The 19,948-nt window shown below is 40.5% G+C and overlaps 1 protein-coding gene across 14 annotated transcripts in view; it reads right to left on the bottom strand.

Moving 5' to 3' along the window:
- The window catches only part of fbrsl1 (fibrosin-like 1), a 955,204-nt gene that overhangs the window by 689,201 nt on the left and 246,055 nt on the right, over positions 1-19,948 (bottom strand). For all 14 annotated transcript variants that reach the window (XM_059654893.1, XM_059654894.1, XM_059654898.1 and 11 more), the window contains exon 2: positions 4,110-4,310. In XM_059654893.1, coding sequence (XP_059510876.1) covers positions 4,110-4,310 — 201 coding nt within the window. The remainder of the gene's footprint in view (positions 1-4,109; positions 4,311-19,948) is intronic.

Here is a 19,948-nt window from a genome sequence, read left to right as displayed (position 1 = left end):
TACAAACTAGGCAGGGTTTTTTTTTAATTCGTTTGGGGATGTGGGCATCACTGGCTGCCTAGCATTTACTGCTTATCCCTACTAACCCTCAAGTTGCTGTTGGTGAGCTGCCTCTTTGAATCCAGTACGGCTCCAACCAATGGAGAACTTGCCCCCATCATTCACTGTTGCCACACACGGTCAACACGGTCTTGATGTCTAGGGCTGTCACTTAAACTTCACCTCGAATTTAGCTCTGTTGTCCATGCTTGAACCAAGGCTGTAATGAGGTCAGGGCGTCAGTGGCCAAAGTGGAATCCAAACTGTGCATCACTGAGCAGGTTACTTGATAGTACTGTTGATGACACCTTCCATCACTTTACTATGATCAAAAGTAGACCCATGGGACAGTAATTTGCTTTTTGTGTACATGACATACGGGGGGCAATGTACCACATTGTTGAGTAGATGCCAGTGCGGTAATTGTACTGGAAGAGCTTAGCTAGGCGTGCAGCAATTTCTGGAACACAGATTTCAGTACTAAGGCTGGACTTTTGTCAGGGCCCATAGTCTTTTCACTACCCAGACTTTCCAACTGTTTAACCTGGGCAGGACCAGGACTGATTCCCAAAAGGGAGTATTTACAGAGTGACTGTGGAGGGGTTAAAGTAAATTGGCAAGGGCTGGGAACTTAAGCAAGGAGTTAGAAGATGTGGAATAAAGGACAAGAACAAAAGACAGAAAGCGGAATAAGAGAAGTTAAAGGCAGGAGAATTGAAGGCCAGTATTAATCAAAGCCACAATGAAATACAGGGGGAATGGGGCAATGAACCTTAAAAAGATAAGCCCTAAGGCTTTATGCCTGAACGCACAAAGCATTCAAAATAAAGTGAACGAATTAATCACGCAAATAGACATAAACAGGTAAGATATAGTTGGGATTACAGAGACATGCAAAGTGACCAGGAATGGAGACTAAAAATCCAGGGGTTTTCAGTATTTAGGAATGATTTGCAAAAGGAAAGAGGGTGGCGTTGCACTATGGTTAAAGAGGATATAAACACAATATTCAGCAAAGCTATCAGCTCAAATAATTAACAATCTGCGTGGGCAAAATGGTGAAACACCATGGGGCAAAAAAGATCAGTGACTCTAAAGGGCTCTGGAGGCATGTGAAGGAGAAAACGATTGTTAAAAACTAATGTAGATCCCTTATTGTCAGCAACTGGGGGAAATTATTATGGGGAACAAAGAAATGGTTGGCAAACTGAATTCAAACTTCACTTCTATCTTCATAAAGCAGGACACAAATAACATACTAGAAATGGTGGGTAACACAGGGTTTAGTGAGAGGAGGAAATAAACCAAATCTGTATTAGTGGAAAAATAGCGTAGAGAAATTGATAAGAATGCAAGGGCCTGATAGTCTACACCCCAGAGCACTTAATGAACTAACCACTAGAAACAGTGGATACAATAAAGGACATCTTTTAAGATTCTTTAGATTCTGAAACAGTTCCTACGAATTAGAGGGTAGCTAATGTAATTCCACACTAAAAAAGGTAGATGGAGATAAAACAGGGAATTACACACCACTGATTCTGACATGAGTAGTTGGTAAGAGCACTTAGAAAACAGTGTCAGAATCAGTTACAAACAGCATAGATACACAAAAAAAATCATGCTTGACAAATCTACTGGAGTTCTTGGAGAATACTACTAGTAGAGTCAAACGGCGTCAGTAGATGTGGCTTATTTGGACTCTCAGAAGGCTTTCCACGAAGTTCCATACAAAAGATTAATGTGTAAAAGTAAAGCTCATGCAATTGGATGCAATGAAATGTGATGGATATCAAACTGGTAGCAGACAGGAAACAAGGTGTAGGAATAAATGTGTCTTTTGCTGAATGGCAGGCAGTAACTAATGGGGTGTCACAGGAATTGGTACTAGGACCCCAGCTATTCAAAATATGTTAATGATTTAGATGAGGAAACAAAATATTATATTGCAAAATTTGCCAATAACACAAAGCTGAGTGGAAGGGAGGATGATGCAGAGATGTTACAGCGTGATTTGGACAGGCTCAGTTAGTCTATGGCTGATTCAGTACATTGTGAATAGGTGCAAGGTTATCCACTTTGGTGCAAAAATAGGAACAATTATTTGAATAGCCATAAAATGAGAAGGGGGGCCATTTAACGAAACCTGGGTGCCCTCATGCACCAGTCACTGAAAGTTAGCATGGAGATGCAGCAGGCAGTAAAAGAAGGCAGTAAAGTATATAAGGGTCTTCATATATCTCCCTTGTAGCTAGAGGAATCAAAGGAAGTGAGGGGAGGACACCATTATGGTACTGAGCTTGATGATTAGGTATGTTATGAACCAGACCAGATGCCTAACAGCATATTATAGAGATTCCCTAGATCTAATTTTTACATATTTTTAAGGCAAGTGTAAGATCCTGTGTTCCAAAAATGATTCATTTGGTCCACCATGAAACTTTCATCAAAATATACCCTATTCTTATAACACATTTAAAATACAGCAGAAGGAACAATTAGCACAACTTTATTCTATGGAAATACTTAAGATAATGTATTATTTAGCCACTAATCATCAACTGTTCCAATATAGGCAGCATCCCATAAACACACCCTTGGCAAAGGCAATTCAACAACACAGTGACACAGTTCTCACATGCTGTCTCTCCCTACATTTCAGCAGAAACAATTAATTTGCTCCTTTTGGTTTTTAAGAGAAAACTTTGCACACTCTTGCAGCAGAGAACTCGAGCTTTTAGCTCCAGCACCAACTGAAAGCAAAGCCAAAATCCTTTGGAGCCTGTGAGCTTTAACCCGCCCACTAATGGCCGTTTTGTCTTATTTTACATAAACCGAGGGAGAACTTGAAGCTGTTTACCAACTGCCTGTCTGAAGGAGATATTTCAGCATCACTGTGATAGTGCCGTTTGACAACAGAAACAGCACAGAACACATCTCTTAAATGCAGAGTATCATCACACATGATCACATTGAATGGTGGTACAGGCTCAAGGGATCAAACGCCTACTTCTGCTCCTGTATTCTATGTTTCTATGATTTGACATCGGAGTTCAATGATGCAAAATATACTGTGTTCTCAAATTCAATATTTTGAATGAAACATAAGTAAATTAAGTATTGGGCTTCTTACACTTGCATTAATCAGTATGTCAATCTTCATAATATTTATCAATTATAAACTACTTAAAACTGAAATACAGTCAGTCAGTTAAAATCTAGTAATGTACATACAACTGCACTCTAAACCTCTAGTTGAATGTTTATTCTAATTTTTAAAGTTGACAAGAACATGCTGACAAATGAAGTTCTGGTAATTTGCTTATCTGGTTTGTGTTTTGTGCTTCCTGCCTGGTTTCAATCAATTTTTTGCCATATGCTGCCCCAAATTGACACAAAACTATTGCAAACTGAACGTCAAGCTATGAAAACTGCCATCTTTTATTAGTCATGGAAATAATTTTTTCGTAAAATAGGGTATCAAACTTACGGCTTATTCCATTGAAGGAACCAGAGATAAAATAAATGAAGTATAAAGAATAACAACTAGTCCTGGCTAAAATGTGAAAATATCAACTGCCAGGACAATACAATCACTGCATTAAATTCCTTGCCTTATTACATTATATCAACTGCCTTATATTTTGAACCATGCATCTTTCAGCAGTCACTAAATGCAGGCTACAAAGGCAGTTATTTCAGTCACTGAGTGTAGTAGTATACACTGCAACACAGACCAAAAAAAATTCTATCTATTGGTGCTTTGCAGTTTTTTTCCAACAACGGTTCAAACTTTCACTTGCGCCGCTAATGGTCTACTTTAAATGGCTTAGACATGTCTCTAGATCAGGACACAAAATAAGCCAATTGGCCAATATCTGAACCAAGGCTGGTCCCTCATTACAATGGAAATGAATATATTGCATTAACTGCCAGTTTAGAGTTTTTAAGCAAATGTGATTTTAAAAATTCAATTGTCAATTCTATATCCTTGTACTAACATTGCTGCTGAAACCAGTGTTCTTTCACTTTTTACATACATATAAATCAAGGAGGTACATTTCACAGACCTGAGTGGAGTTCTTTAGTGGAACTTTTCTCTTTGTTCGATCCTTTCCCTGATCTCGTCCTCTTTCGAAGGTACTGTTTTCATTTTCATGTCCATTTTCACTCGGCTCTGCCAACATGCCATTTGCCATTTGGCGTGGTTTCTTTCCAACTTGCTTCTCCCACTTTTCATTTCGCTCTTGTGGTCTAAGTGCAAGGTCCTTCTGAAGTAATCAAAGTAGTAGTAATTAGGAAGACAATTCAGAGAGTCTACTTTTGTAGGTATTTAAAATACAACATATGAATACATTCTCTAACTGCATGTCCCTCCATCCCCATGGTCCTTGCCCCTAGCACTTCATTTGAATGTGATGGTAACACAAGTACTGTTTCACGTACATAAACAAATTACTGCCAAAGTGATATTTCTTTATGCATAGTCTATGATAGTATCTGCAAGCCCATCCTGATTCTGTCTTTGCAACTTCTACACATTGCAGTAGCACCAATGCCAATGATCAAATGTCAGAGATCTCAATTTCCTCCTGACCCCGAGAGCAGTCTTTATCCATTTTAAATGCAAACCATTCTGTACCAGTGTCATACGGGACTCAGAATTGCAATCAATGTGAGGAGACATCACCTTAAGTCTCAAAACAGAAACCTTCAATATCAAAGAGATTTTTGGAACATCAACTTAATAGATACATAAGATGTTTTGACAATGTGTGTTGAACAATGGGCAGCTTCCTGTGACATAGTATTACTTACAATCCCAGACTACCAACAACCCAGCTATTACCAATGACCTGAACTGGACTTGCCCTTTAAATACTGTGGCTACGAGGGTTGGTCAGAGGCTTGGAAAGTGCAACAAGTTACTCACTCCTGTCTCCCCAGTGCCACCATTCGCAAGGCACAGGTCATTAACACGACAATGCAGCCCACTTGATCGGCATTTCATTCACAACATGTACAATAATCACGTCCTTCACTTACTGCATCCTTTACCAGATGCATTGCAGCAACTCAACCAAGCTCTTTCAAATGCACCTTCCAAACCTAATACTGACTGCCACCTTGAAGGACATGTCCAGCAGATGTAACAGAACACCATCATCTGCAAGTTCCCCTCCTAGGCACAAACCATATTATATTATTGCTCCTTTATGGTCATAGTGGCAATATCCTGAATTCGTTTCCTAACAGGTGTCCCTATTCCTCAAGGCTATCAGCAGTTCAAGAAGACAGCTTCTTACCACCTTTCCAAAGGTAATTTTGGATGGTCAATAAATGCTGACCTATCCAGTGACACTCTCATCCCTATATTATTTTAAAAATCATTCAATCTATTGCGCATCTCAAACTTCAATTTGTACAACAGGAATTTTTTAAGTTAACATGGTGGCACAACAGTGTACATTGCAAAAGCCTCTTACAATTCCTACATTATACACTGAAACAATTAACTCAATTAACTGAATCCATATTAACTTATTGATTCCAAAGGGATTCACATTTTTTACATGTTTACATTGCCAACAGCAATCAAGATGCATTGCAGCACTGTCTGCATCAAGAACATACACCAACGTGGTCAGGATTGGCTTCTGTCTTGCATTTTTGAAGGCCTCCTTCCCTAGCAGAGAAGTAAGAGCAATTAATTCCTGTTTCTTTGTCACTGTTGTATCTTGATAGCGGAAGGTGGAGGTACATTGGTCAGTACTAAACACAGACACATTTTAAGCATGAGTAGACATCCCTATTTCGCCCTTAATCTGCAACTGTAATGTTTTCACATGTCATGGTGTCATCTTGGACATTAGACAGACAAGGTTTGGTTAGTATCAAGTGACCTATTCCCTCATCAGATTCTCCCATGTTTTGTGAAGTATCCAATGTCATTAAACCTCTTTGAAGTGAACATTGAGATTGGAAATCCATCCTCCATTGAAAAATGAACACTGCTGTTCAAATTCTAAGTCATGTGTTACAAGGAACATAGTAAATTCTAGAAGACGCACACCAAGTTATTCCAATTCTTTAAGTGGAGTTTGCTGGTAAGATAACTGCTGGAGAACTAAATTTAATTGCAGTACATCATCCAACTCAGCAGATCGAGAGACGACTTGATGTAAGACCAGAATGACAATAACAAACCACAGCATGATGTGAGTGCAGGGAAAGATGCTGATTGGCAAGTAGAATTGGTGAATATTTTAGCGTTTATAGTAAAAGTAAGTTCTTCAATTCGTGCTTAGGTCTCCAGTATTTTCTTCTGCCTTTTTAAAAAATTAAGTCCTAGAACGATACTGATTTTTTTTTTCCCTTTTCAGATGATAAAAACGAATATAGTTATAGTCTATAGGAGGTGTGACTGCAAATGAGGCAGATATGAGGCCACGGGCCCCTCAACTGTCCAATAGTTGCAAGGCTCTTGAAAGCTGAATAGACAAGAGTGGGGATACCGAGGATGAGCAAACTGACCACGACACCTTGGCACAGGGAGCCATTCAAGTAGGGCTGGGAGGGGTGGGAAGAAGGGGAGGGAAGTATAATAGGAAGATAGATACTATTCTTTGTAGCTGTTAATGGGAGTTCCAAAAAGCTAGGTTGTCTTCCAGGTGCCAGGATTAAGTACATCTTCTCAGAGCTGGACAAGAACTTGAAGGTAAAATGGAAGGATCCAGTAGCTGTCATCCACATGGGCACCAAAAACATTAGCAGGACTAGAAAACAGGTTGTGTGGAAAATTTGAAAGAATTAGGAGCTAAAATGAAATACAGAACCTACAAAGTGAAAATCTCAGAATTACCACCTGAGCCATAGATAAAACTGGGCATAGGATAAATAAAGTCAAGGAGTTAAATATGTGGCACAAAGATTGGTATGGGTTGAATGGCTTAGTCCTTGCGGAACTGGTACCAGTACTGGGATAGAAGGAAACTGACCATGTGGGAGAGCATCACTTGAACTGAACTGAGACCAGTGACCTGGGAAAACCAATAAGCACAGCTGTAAAATAATTAGATGGGGAAGAGTTTGGCAGAGTTGAAATGCAGGCTTACAAAGCAAGTGGATATGGCAGCATCATAGGGCAGTTATTTGGATAACATAAAATAACTCAGTAAATTCTCCCAAAAGGGAGAAAAAGATATATGTTTAAAAGGCAAATTAATGCTCTTTACTTGAATACACATAATATTCAGAACAGACGAATTAATGGCGCAAATGCAGGTTAACAGGTGTAATCTTCTATCCATTATGAAGCTACGGGTAGAAGGAGATCAAAGCAGGAAAGTATTCAGGGCTCTGTCACTTTTTGACAGAGACAGGAAGAGAGAAATATTGAGGGAGGATTATTAGCACAGGAACAAGAAAAGATTTTTGAAGACATCAAATCCATATGGATGGAGATAAAAAAAATAAAAAGGGAAAACAACACCGATAGGAGTATTCAAAGGGTTCCCAAACAATAGCCATACAATGAGACAGAAATAAATTCGGAGATAATAAGGGCAGGTAACAAAGGTATTAAATTTATCATGAATGACTTTAAATCTTCCCGTAGATTGGGATAGTCAGATTAACAGTGGGAACCATGAAGAAGAATTCATAGCATATATTTAGGACATTTTCCTAGAACAATATGGTGTAGACCCAACCAAGGATTAGGCTATTTTGGATCTGGTGATGCTTGATGGAACAGATTTGATGAATGATGTCAGAGCAAAAGATCCCCTTGGAAACAGTGCCCATAACATGATGGAGTTTAGCAGTCAAATTGAGAGGATGGAACTTCGGTTGGACATAACTGCGGAGTCTGAATAAAAGCAATTAAAAAGGAATGAGGGAAGGACTGGCTGGAGTGAACTGGCAGCTGAGAAACACAACAGACATTTAAGAAAATAGTTCACAGCTCAGAGCAAAGATGCACCTCACACAGGAATGAATATTCTGGGAAGGGGATAAGCAACCAAGGTTAACCAGCGAAGTTAAGGGTAGTAACAAACTGAATGAAAACGTATACAATTTGGCAAAGATTAGTGGTAAACCAGATGGCTAAGAAGTTTTAAAACACAAAAAAAGGGATCAAAAAACAATAAAGAGGGAGAAGATAAACTTTGAGGGTAAGTTTGTAACTAAAGTCAAGACAGACAGCAAGAGCTTCTTTACATATGCCAAAAGAATCAGAAGCCAAAGTGAGCATAGGATGATTCAAGTACAAGCATGAGGAAATAAGGAACCAGGTAATGGCAGAACTGAATAAATACTTCATATCAGTCTTTACAGTGGAAGACATGGATATTATTCCAAAATTAGTTAATAATCAAGGGGCAAGGAGGTGCAGAGGAAAGAAGTACAATAACTATCACCAGAGAAATAATACAAAGGAAACCAATGGGACTTAAGGCCAATATGGCCCCTGGACTTGATAGAATGCATTCTTAGGTATTAAAAGAGGTAGCTACAGAGATAGTGGAGGCTTAATAATCTTCCAAGAGTCCTTACATTCTGAAAAAAGTAAAAGAAGATTTAAAAACTGCCAATATTGCATATGTATTTAAAAAGGAAAGAATATCAAAAACAAGGTAACTGTAGGATTTAACATGTGTTACTGGTAAAAATGTTACAGCCAATTATAAGGAGTGTAATAGCAGAGCATTTAGAAATATAAAACATGATCAAGCAGAGTCAGTCTGTCTCACAAAAGCGAAGATCAACCTGGCAAATTTAATACAGCTCTTTGAAAATACAAGTATGATAAATAAGGGTGAACAGTAGTAGATGCAACTTATTTGGATTTTCAGAAGACATTTAATAAGCTCTCAATGCTTGGCTATTCAATAAGAAAACAGCTTCAGCCTCTTAGAAGACAGATTTGAGCTAAGGAGGACATTTTCAAGATTGCAACCGTTAGCTCATGGAATGCACAGCGACCAGTATTGGGGCGGCAATTACTTGCAATATATATTAATGACTTGAATGAGGAAAGAGAATATACTGTAGCTAAGTTTGCAGACAACACAAAAATAGGTGGAAAGGCAAGCAGTGAGAATGATACAAGAAAGTCTGCAGAGGGATATGGACAGGTTAGCCAGTGGGCAAAAACATGGCAGATTGAATATAATGTGGGAAAATTAGAAAACTTGGCAGAAATAAAAGGAGTTGAATATTATTTAAATGGCAAAAGCTATATAACAGTTGGCCTTTACTTTCAAAAGGAATGAAGTACAAAACAAGGGTGTTTGTGATAAAATTATACAAGGTACTCATCAGATCACTACCAGAAAAGCATGAACAATTTTAAGCCCCTTATCCAAGGAAGGTTTTGGAGGCAGTCCAGATAAAGTTCACAAGGTTGTACCAAGTATCGAGGGACCATGTTATGAGAAGAAATTGAGTAGATTGGGCCTGTGGGCCTGTACTCAGAAGAATTTAGAAGAATCAAAGTCAACTTTATTGAAACTTAAGATTTTTTGGCTACTAAATAGGGCAGATGCAGAGTGGTGGTTTTCCTTGGTTGGGTAGTCTCTAACCAGTAGGTATAATCTCAGAAGAAGGGGCTGTACATTTAAAGCAGAGATGAGGAGAAATTTCATCTCTCAAAAGGTTGTGATTGTGGAAATTTTTTTACCCCACAGGGCTGTTGAAGCTAGGTCATTAAGTATTTTCAAGGTTGACAGTCAGATTTTTACATTAGTCAGGGAATCATGGGGTTACATGGAAAAGGCAGGAAAATGGAACTGGCTTATCAGATTAGCCATGATCTCACTGAATGGCAAAGCAGAATCAGTGAGATGAATTGCCTACTTCTGCTCTACGTTTTATGCTAGCCAGTGTTTGAAACTCACATTCATAACCATATCATTACATTGCCAACGTAATATTAAAACTACTGAGGGAGGAAACTACTGCCACCACCAGGCTGAAATTAAATAAAAATGCACAATTCAACTTCTTAGGATTTATCACACAGATGTTTTATAAATCTTTTTGACAGCATTGTCAGCGTCAAAGTGCTTCAATTGTACAGCAGTAGGTTTTCCTGTCCCTCATGGATTACAACCCTCACTCTAACAAAAACAATACACAAAAATAAATCTCTGAAATATCCTTGTTCAACTGATTTTGATGATTCACAAAAACTGAGACAAATTTGAAGTTGAAATAGGAGGCACTGAGCTAATCTTGGTGCAAACAACTTTAGATTTCCTGAACACCTATTGTTTCTTAAATGACGTTTCATCAGTCTGGATGGAGTCCATGCCAGCCCTCCAAATACATCTCACTCAGAGCCCCACCTTATTCTATCCTTTCCCTACAACCCTGCAGTTCCCACGGTTAATCCACTGAGTCTGCACATCAACGGCCATTTAGTAGGTCCAAAACAAGTGACTTATATATCTTCGGGAGGAAACCTACATCGGCAAGGGGAGAAAACTCAACATACATGGTCAACTGAGTTCCTAGTGCTGTCAGGCAACAGTGCCAACCAATGAACCACTGTGCCACCCTTGCGGGCCTCATTGCCTTGGTGAGACTATTCATGTGCTTAATGAATGGAAACTTCATTGTCTCCATTAATTTACTGCTTGATTACAAATTAGTTTGCATGTGTTAGGGAAGACAAAATCAACCTCCATATCAATCATATATCACCGAAAGCTCAAAGCAATCATTCATAAACACTGAAATTGTGCTTATCATGCAACATGAGATGCTAATGACTCTGTTAGTTATCTTTTAGCAAAATGAAATAGTAACAAAGAGGGCTGATGAGGCAGAGCAGCGGACGTGATCTATATGGACTTCAGCACGGCATTCGACAAGGCTCCTCATCGTAGACTGATTAGCAAGGTTAGGTCACACGGAATACAGGGAGATCTAGCCATTTTGATACAGAATTGGCTTGAAGGTAGAAGAGACAGAGGGCAGTGAGAGTTGCTTATCAGACTGGAGGCCAGTGGGTCTGTTTCCATGCTGCACATCTGTATGACTCTATGGCTCTAATTGGCAACAGGATATACTTTATTTTATATAAATACGCCACCCTTCCTTTCTACATCTCCCTACATTTCTTGTCAGAACACTCATCAAAATTCAATACACCAACTCATCATGTTTCAGAGAACGGACCATAGAAATGTTAAATGTAATCCAAATGCAGGATTTTATTTATTTTTCATACGATCCAATCCAAAAGGCAGGAGTAAGTCTGTTTGAAAAAAACAAGTTGTATCTCCCAAGAGATTGATCGAATAACAAAAATTACACTTGATTATTCGAAGGGAAGTGGCAGAAATGTTGCAAAAACACAACCAAGAACTTATCCAACACCTCCTTCAAAAAACATAAAAAGAGATTCTAAACAAATAATGGTTTTAAAAATCCTACAAACGTTCAACGTAGTTTAAGCTGGCTCAACAGAAAAAGGACAACAAAACCCGAAATGTCAAGAGATTATGTTAGGATGAGATGTGAAGGCTCAGTTAGGGCACTTGAGGGCTACGAGGTAGCCAGGAAAGACCAGAAGAGAGAGCTCAGCAGAGCCAGGAGGAGACATGAGAATTTGTTGGCGGATAGGATCAGGGTAAACCCTAAGGCTTTCTATAGGTATTTAAGGAATAAAAGAATGACAAAAGTAAGATTAGGCCCAATCAAGGATAGTAGTGGTAAGTTGTGTGTGGAGTCAGAGGAGATAGGGGAAGCGCTAAATGAATTTTTTTCAACAGTATTCACTCTAGAAAACGACAATGTTGTCGAGGAGAATACTGAGATACAGGCTACTAGACTAGGTGGGATTGAGGTTCACAAGGAAGAGGTATTAGAAATCCTTCAGACGGTGAAGATAGATAAGTCCCCTGGGCCGGATGGGATTTATCCTAGGATCCTCTGGGAAGCCAGGGAGGAGATTGCCGAGCCTTTGGCATTGATCTTTAGCTCGTCATTGTCTACAGGAATAGTGCCAGATGACTGGAGGATAGCAAATGTGCTTCCCCTGTTCAAGAAGGGGAGTAGAGACAACCCTGGTAATTACAGACCAGTGAGCCTTACCTCAGTTGTTGGTAAAGTGCTGATAAAGGTTATAAGGGATAGGATTTATAATCATCTAGAAAAGAATAAATTGATTAGGGATAGTCAGCACGGTTTTGTGAAGGGAAGGTCGTGCCTCACAAACCTTATTGAGTTCTTTGAGAAAGTGACCAAACAGGTAGATGAGAGTAAACTGGTTGATGTGGTGTATATGGATTTCAGCAAGGCGTTCGATAAGGTTCCCCACAGTAAGCTATTGTACAAAATGCGGAGGAATGGAATTGTGGGAGATTATAGCAATTTGGATCGGAAATTGGCTTGCTGAAAGAAGACAGAGGGTGGTAGTTGATGGGAAATGTTCATCTTGGAGGCCAGTTACGAGTGGTGTACCGCAAGGGTCGATGTTGAGTCCAACGCTGTTTGCCATTTTTATAAATGACCTGGATGAGGGCGTAGAAGGATGGGTTGGTAAATTTGCAGACGACGCTAAGGTCGGTGGAGTTGTGGATAGTGACGAAGGATGCTGTAGGTTGCAGAGAGACATAGATAAGCTGCACAGCTGGGCTGAGAGGTGGCAAATGGAGTTTAATGCAGATAAGTGAGAGGTGATGCACTTTGGTAGGAGTAACCAGAAAGCAAAGTACAGGGCTAATGGTAAGATTCTTAGTAGTGTAGATGAGCAGAGAGATCTCGGTGTCCATGTGCCCAGATCCTTGAAAGTTGCCACTCAGGTTGACAGGGCTGTTAAGAAGACATACAGTGTTTTAGCTTTTATTAATAGAGGGATCGAGTTCCGGAACCAAGAGGTTATGTTGCACCTGTACAAAACTCTGGTGCGGCCGCACTTGGAATATTGCGTACAGTTCTGGTCACCGCATTATAAGAAGGATGTGGAAGCTTTGGAAAACGTGCAGAGGAGATTTACTAGGATGTTGCCTGGTATGGAGGGAAGGTCTTACGAGGAAAGGTTGAGGGACTGGAGGCTGTTTCATTAGAGAGAAGAAGGTTGAGAGGTGACTTAATTGAAACATATAAAATAATCAGAGGGTTAGATAGGGTGGATAGGGAGAGACCTTGTCCTAAGATGGTGACGGCGAGCACGAGGGGGCATGGCTTTAAATTGAGGGGTGAAAGATATAGGACAGGATGTCAGACGTAGTTTCTTTACTCAGAGAGTAGTAAGGGAATGGGACGCTTTGCCTGCAACGGTAGTAGATTCGCCAACTTTAGGTACATTTAAGTCGTCATTGGATAAGCATATGGACGTACATGAAATAGTGTAGGGTAGATGGGCTTGAGATCGGTATGACAGGTTGGCACAACATCGAGGGCTGAAGGGCCTGTACTGTGCTGTAATGTTCTCTGTTCTATGTTCTGTCATGTTGAAATGCAGTTTCAATATTCAGTTCATGTGGCAATGAATTCAACCAGATCTGTGGAAATTCCTTATACTCAGAGGCATAACAGCTGCAAAACAATAAAAGCAGTGCAGATAATAAATATCTTCAAGTTGAATGAAGCATCTTTCCAATTTTATTTGGCTGTTTAAAAAAATCTTGCAGGAAGGGTCAACAGGTTGTGATTTTGACTGCTTTTACTGTTCTTTCAACTCAATTGTCGTGCTTCGGACAGTTCTGTCAGGAAGGTTAATAAACATGTTTTGCAACATATCTAGAAACTATTTAGTGACTTATTTCATTTTATCAACTGTCAATAAATTAATACCTGTTTTAGACTAGGTGGTGAAAACAGATTCCTTCAGACATTAGTGTTATATCATATTCGTAAGTGAAAGAACAGACTTGTCGGGTAAGGGAGCGTGGGTTAGGTTTTGTACAAATTTTGGTTTTGCAGAGGTTAAAAGTTGTTGAGGAAACATCAATTTTTGACAGGGGAGAAAAATTTCTTCAAAACAACTTTAAAAAGGAATTGTATCAGAGATACTGGGAAGTGCGGATGCTGGAGAATCCGAGATAACAAAGTGTGGAGCTGGATGAACACAGCAGGCCAAGCAGCATATTAGGAGCACAAAAGCTGACGTTTCGGGTCTAGACCCTTCATAGGCTCGAAACGTCAGCTTTTGTGCGCCTAAGATGCTGTCTGGCCTGCTGTGTTCATCCAGCTCCACACTTTGTTATCTCTTATTGAAAAAGGAATTACTGTATTTGCACTTGACACCAAAGAAAGCCACAATATCAAACAATTTGGTTGAGTTTTCAAGGAATAAAGAAAAAACAAGATTTTCACTGCTCCAGTTAAAAACAAAACTCTATCAGAGGTTTCAATGATTGGAGATAATTTAGATATTTTAAGAATTGAAGCTGGGTAATATCAAGGAAGTAATAAACTTCGAGAAGAGACATCAAGCAAAAACAAATAGAAATTTTTGAAAAACAGGAGAGGTACACACTGTTGTTGAGAAAGAGGTGGATGGAATTCTCGAGTGAACCGAGCACCTGTGCCACTTATTGAATATGCAACATGAAACTAGTTATGAGCATAGATTGCTAGGGCCCTAACCAACTTGTACTGAAACGCACAGCACTAAAAGCTGCGAAAAAGTGTTGAAGGAAATGATGCATGATTCACTTAAACATTTAACAATAGAGTTCCAGAGGTACACAATATATACAACAGAATGATCAATGGGCCATCCATGCTGGATACTATACTGGAGGTCATGGTTAGGACATCAATCCTCAAAGGAATAATTTCAAAACGCACAGCAGCTTTTGAAACAAAGAGAAAAATGACTATAAAAAATAAGTGGGAATGCCCTTCTATCCAGATGATAAACAAATTTCTGAAGAAAGGTCTAGGCCCGAAACATCAGCTTTTGTGCTCCTGAGATGCTGCTTGGCCTGCTGTGTTCATCCAGCCTCACATTTTATTATCTTGGAATTCTCCAGCATCTGCAGTTCCCATTATCTCTGAAGAAATAGTATTTGTGTTTATTCAGCTCCTTTCACAACCTCAGGATGCTACAACTAATAATTTTTTTTTAAGCATTGTCACGGTTTAATGTAGGAAACAGAAGCCAATTTGCGAATAACAATCCCCTACAGATAGCTGTTCTCATGTCGCCATAGTCTTACCAGACCACAGTACTTCTCTCCTCATTGGGTTAACAGCCCCAATCAGGGGACTCATACTCTACACGGTTCACCTGGCTGACCTCACTCCAATCATGACATCCCTCCCAAATTAAGTCCTGGGACGTAGACACATTCTTTTTCCTGTAACTTTTCCTGGCACATTTTCGCACCAGGTGCAGTTCCATCAACGCAGCCTCAGATACTGGAGGTTTGTACCAAACTGTAGCTCGCAGCTTGCACCTTGCACCCGGAGTGAATTGGCCAAAATTCATTTCCTTCTTCAGGTGGTAATGATGTTCAGGCTGACACATCTGCCATGTCCTCAGAGGTTTCCTTGATGTTAGGCATTGGGATCAACCCACAGCTTCTGATAGCGACATCCCATGTTCTGGAGGGCCAGGCATGCTTTGCTCCTGTTCCGTTTGCAAGGTTTTAGCTATCATGTGGTCCACGTGCTTGTTCAGAATCACCTCCCCTAGCCAAACTTTGTACATCATGGAACCCGATTTCAAGTCAAACGTGCCTCTTACCCATGCAGGTCCTTTTCTGTGGTTTTAAAAGGAAATTTTGTACCCTCAAGTAAAATGCCTCTCTCACTTAGAGGAGTCTGGTGTCCAGTATTGGTATTCCTGATGCCATTTCACCCCAGACCTGCAGGGGAGGAAGACAAGGTGCAGAGTCTTCTCCCTATTAGCAACTCTGCTGGAGCTGTCCCTGTAGCTGTGTGAGGGGTGGTCCTATAATCAAACAGGAGCCAGGACAGCTTGGTATGCGTAAAGCTGTAAGCTTATTTTTTTAAAACTCGCCTTCAAAGTTTAAGCCTCTCTTTCTGCCACGCAATTGGACAATGGATGGTAAGGAGCTCTCCTTACATGCCTAGTCCCAGGCAACTTCAGGAAATTCTCAAATTTCCTGCTCGTTAATGATGGCCCATTGTCTGTGACCAACATCTCTAGGGGTCTCGGTATTACAAAAGAAGCTTGCGACTTCAATCATAGCCCGATGTTTGATGAACAAACTCTATGCTCATATTTGACCTGATGCTTTGGGTGGCATGGCCAATTTAAGTAGCCCTATAAGGGCCCTAGAAATTTATGTCCATAAAGGTACTGGTGGAGCTTTCTCACACCAAGGATGACCTCCAAGCTTTCCGCCTCTATCTGGCCTTATCTTCATTCGACACCCAGCCAAAGTCCAAGACATATATGCTACTGACCTTCACTCTCTGCTGGATCACTAGTAAGCCTGATACAGTTCGGGGAGGCATCACACGTCAATGCCACATCTCATTTGGGATGTAAATGACGATAGCTGCTTCTTCACTTCTCTAAAGGGTATATCGTCACTACGAGACCAGTTCCAAGGCTGACCCCTTTTCAATAGTCGATGTAAGGATGCCAGCATGAGGGCAGATTACATATGAATTTTAGCACATAGAACTGTACAGCACAGGAACAGGCTCTTCTGCCTGCCCTTGGTACATATCCCTCCATTGCTTCCACATTCATGTGCTTATTTAAAAATACCTTAAACAACCCTATCATGCCTGCCTCCACCACCACCCTTGGCAGCGGGTTCCAGATTCCGACTCCACTCTAAAACAGCCCCTCCTCTCATCATAAATGCATGCCCCATAGTTTTAGACATTTCAACTCTGGGAAAAAGATTCTGGCTAGATCCAACAGAGGACAGCAAACAGACTTCACTGAGGAGTATTCTGGGAGAATTCAGCTCAGTCACCAAGACTGAGCAGCAGAACAAAGAAGATATATATGATATAAGCAGGAGGAAGAACATCCAATAGGGGATGGCAGAGAGTTGCTAAGGAGCATTCTGGGAGAAGTTGGCTCAGTCAACATGGCTGATCAGCAGAGTAAGGTAGAACTGGTGGCTCACCAGAGAGTGGCGGCCCATAACACATATGTCTTGGACTTTGGCTGGGCGTCAATCAAAGACATGCTCAAATAGAAATCGAAGGCTTGGAGGTCATCTTTGGTTTCAAGAAATGGTAAGCTCCAAACATTACATTCCTGTAGTGTTTCCATCCTTCAAAACAAGGAGTATTATAGATAAAGCAGATGAGCTTAGAACCCAGATCAGTATATGGGACTACACCGTGGCCATTACAGAGACTGAGCTGAGAAGGGCACAGGACTGGCTGCCCAACATTCCAGGATTTCATTGTTTTGGCTGAGATAGAGAGTAAGGTAAAAGAGGCAGAGGAGTTGTACCACGGGGAGAACATCATACCTGCTCTCAGACAGTACATGCTGGAAGGCTTATCCACTCACGCAATATGGGTTGAGATCAATATAAGATGAGTGCAATCACTGTGATAGGATTATACAATAGGTACCCCAACAGTCACCAAGATATCAAGGAACAAATTATGGAATGATACAATAAAACAGAGATGTAATGGCAGGTGACTTTAACTTCCCCAATATTGGCTGGGACTCCCTTGCAGCAAGAGGCTTGGATGGGGAAGAATTCATGAAGTGCATCCAAAAGAGTTTCTTGAAACAGTATATGAAATAGAATAGAAGAGGGGCCATGCTGGACCTTGCACTGCCTAATGAGCCTGGCCAGCTGACTGACCTTTCAGTGGGTGAGCATTTTCGAAACAGTGATCACAACTTCTCAAGTTTTAGGACAGCTATGAATAAGAATAAAGGATAGTCAGGACCTTGTGGGAAGGTACTAAATTGGGGATGGCAAATCACCAAAGTATTATGCAGGAGCTAGGGAGTGTTAATTGGAAGGAACTGTTATCAGGCAAGTCTACATTTGACATGTGGGAATTGTTTAAAGACCTGATAAGAATTCAGGACCGACACATTCCAGTAAAAAGGACACGGATGGCAGGGTAAAGAACTCTTGCATATCAAGAGAATGGTGAATGTGGTCAAAGGAAGAAAGCAGGTTTAGGATGCTAAAATCAGACAGAGCCAATGAGAAATACGAAGATAGCGGAAAAGAACTCAAGCAGGGAATTCAGAGAGCAAGAGGGGGCCACGAAATGACCTGGGCAAGTAGGAATAAACAGAATCCTAAGGCATTCTGTACATTCATTAAAAACAAGAGGATAACTAGGGAGAAGACGTGACCACTCAAGAATGTAGGGAACTTTTTGTGCTTGGAGGCAGAAGATGTGGGCAAGATCCTAAATGAGTACTTTGCTTCACTACTCACTCAGGAGGACATGGAGGATACTGCGATATGTATGTAGCATGCTAATATGCCAGGGCATTTTGAAATCAAGATCAAAGTGGTGTTGGGTCTCTTAAAGAGCATTAAGGTGGATAAGTCCACAGGGCCAGATAATAGCTTACGTAGATTCTGAGAGAGAGGCAGAGAGGGGATTGCTGTGGCCTTGACCAGGATCTTTGTATCCTTGCTAGCTGCTGAACAGTTCCTGGAGGATTGGTGAGTAGTTAATATTGTTCCTTTGTTCAAGAAGGGAAATAGGGACAATCCAGGAAACTACAGATCGGCGGCTGGTAAGCTACTGGAAAGAATTCTTAGGGATAGGATTTACACACATTTGGAAAAGCATGGCCTAATTAACAAATCTGTGCAGGGCAGATCATGTCAAACTAACTTGACTGTATATTTTGAAGAGATAACAAAGGTGATCAATGAGGGTAGAGTAGTGGATGTTGTTTACATGGATTTTAGTAAGGCTTTTGGCCATGTCCCTCATGCTAGGTTCATTCAGAAGACTGAGATGTATGGGATCCATGGTGAGTAGGCTGTGTGGTTTCAGAATTGGTTTGCCCATAAAAGGCAGCAAGTAGCGGTAGAAGGGCATTTTTCAAGGTGGATGTCTTTGACCAGTGGTGTTCAAAGGGATCCATACTAGGACCTCTGCTGTTTGTGACATATGTTATATAATGACTTGCATGAAAATGCAGATGGATGGATTAGTGAGTTTGCAGAAGATACAAAGATCAGCAGAGTTGCATTTAGTGTAAAAGTTGGTTAATGGATACAGCAGAATACAGATCAGCTGCAGAGATGGGTACAGTAATGGCAGATAGACTTTAATCCAGGTAAGTGTGAAGTGCTGCAGTTTGGGAGACCAAAGCTTAATGAAAAGTATACTGTTAATGGTAGGATCCTGAACGGCATCAGTGTATTGAGGGATCTTGGGGTTCAATTCCATAGTTCCCTGAAAAGTGGCCACACAAATAGATGGGGTGATAAAGTACACATATGGCATGCTTGCCTTTATTGGTCAAGACATTGGCTTAAAAATCAGGACATTGAATTGCAGCTTTATAAGACTTTGGACAGGCCACACTTAAGAGTAGTGCATTCAATTCTGGTTGACACATTACAGGAAGGAATGCGGAGGCTTTAGAGAGCATACAGAAGACATTTACCAGGATGTTGCCAGGATTACAGGATATAAGCTATAAGGAGAAGCTAGAAAAACTCCTTTTGTTTTCGCTAGAGCAGCACAGGCTGAGGGCAGACTTGATAGAATTCCATAAAAAATTTCCACAATAATTCACTTACCCGAGGAAAGACCTAAACTCTGGACTTATGTGGGAGCATCACCCTCACTATCTTGCAATGGGTGCAACCCGATTTTGTCATGTCTGTAGCCCAAGTAGATCACTTGGAGTGCCTGGAATACATATTTTTACCTCCTAAGGTGTACACCTGCCTTGGAACATTGTTTTAGCACTATTAACACGTTCTCTATATGCTCTTTATTGGTCTTT

This window comes from Stegostoma tigrinum, chromosome 26, assembly GCF_030684315.1.
Source record: "Stegostoma tigrinum isolate sSteTig4 chromosome 26, sSteTig4.hap1, whole genome shotgun sequence".
Lineage (NCBI taxonomy): Eukaryota > Metazoa > Chordata > Chondrichthyes > Orectolobiformes > Stegostomatidae > Stegostoma > Stegostoma tigrinum.
Note: the sequence above shows the minus strand (reverse complement) of the source record. Positions and strands in the feature narration are given on the sequence as shown.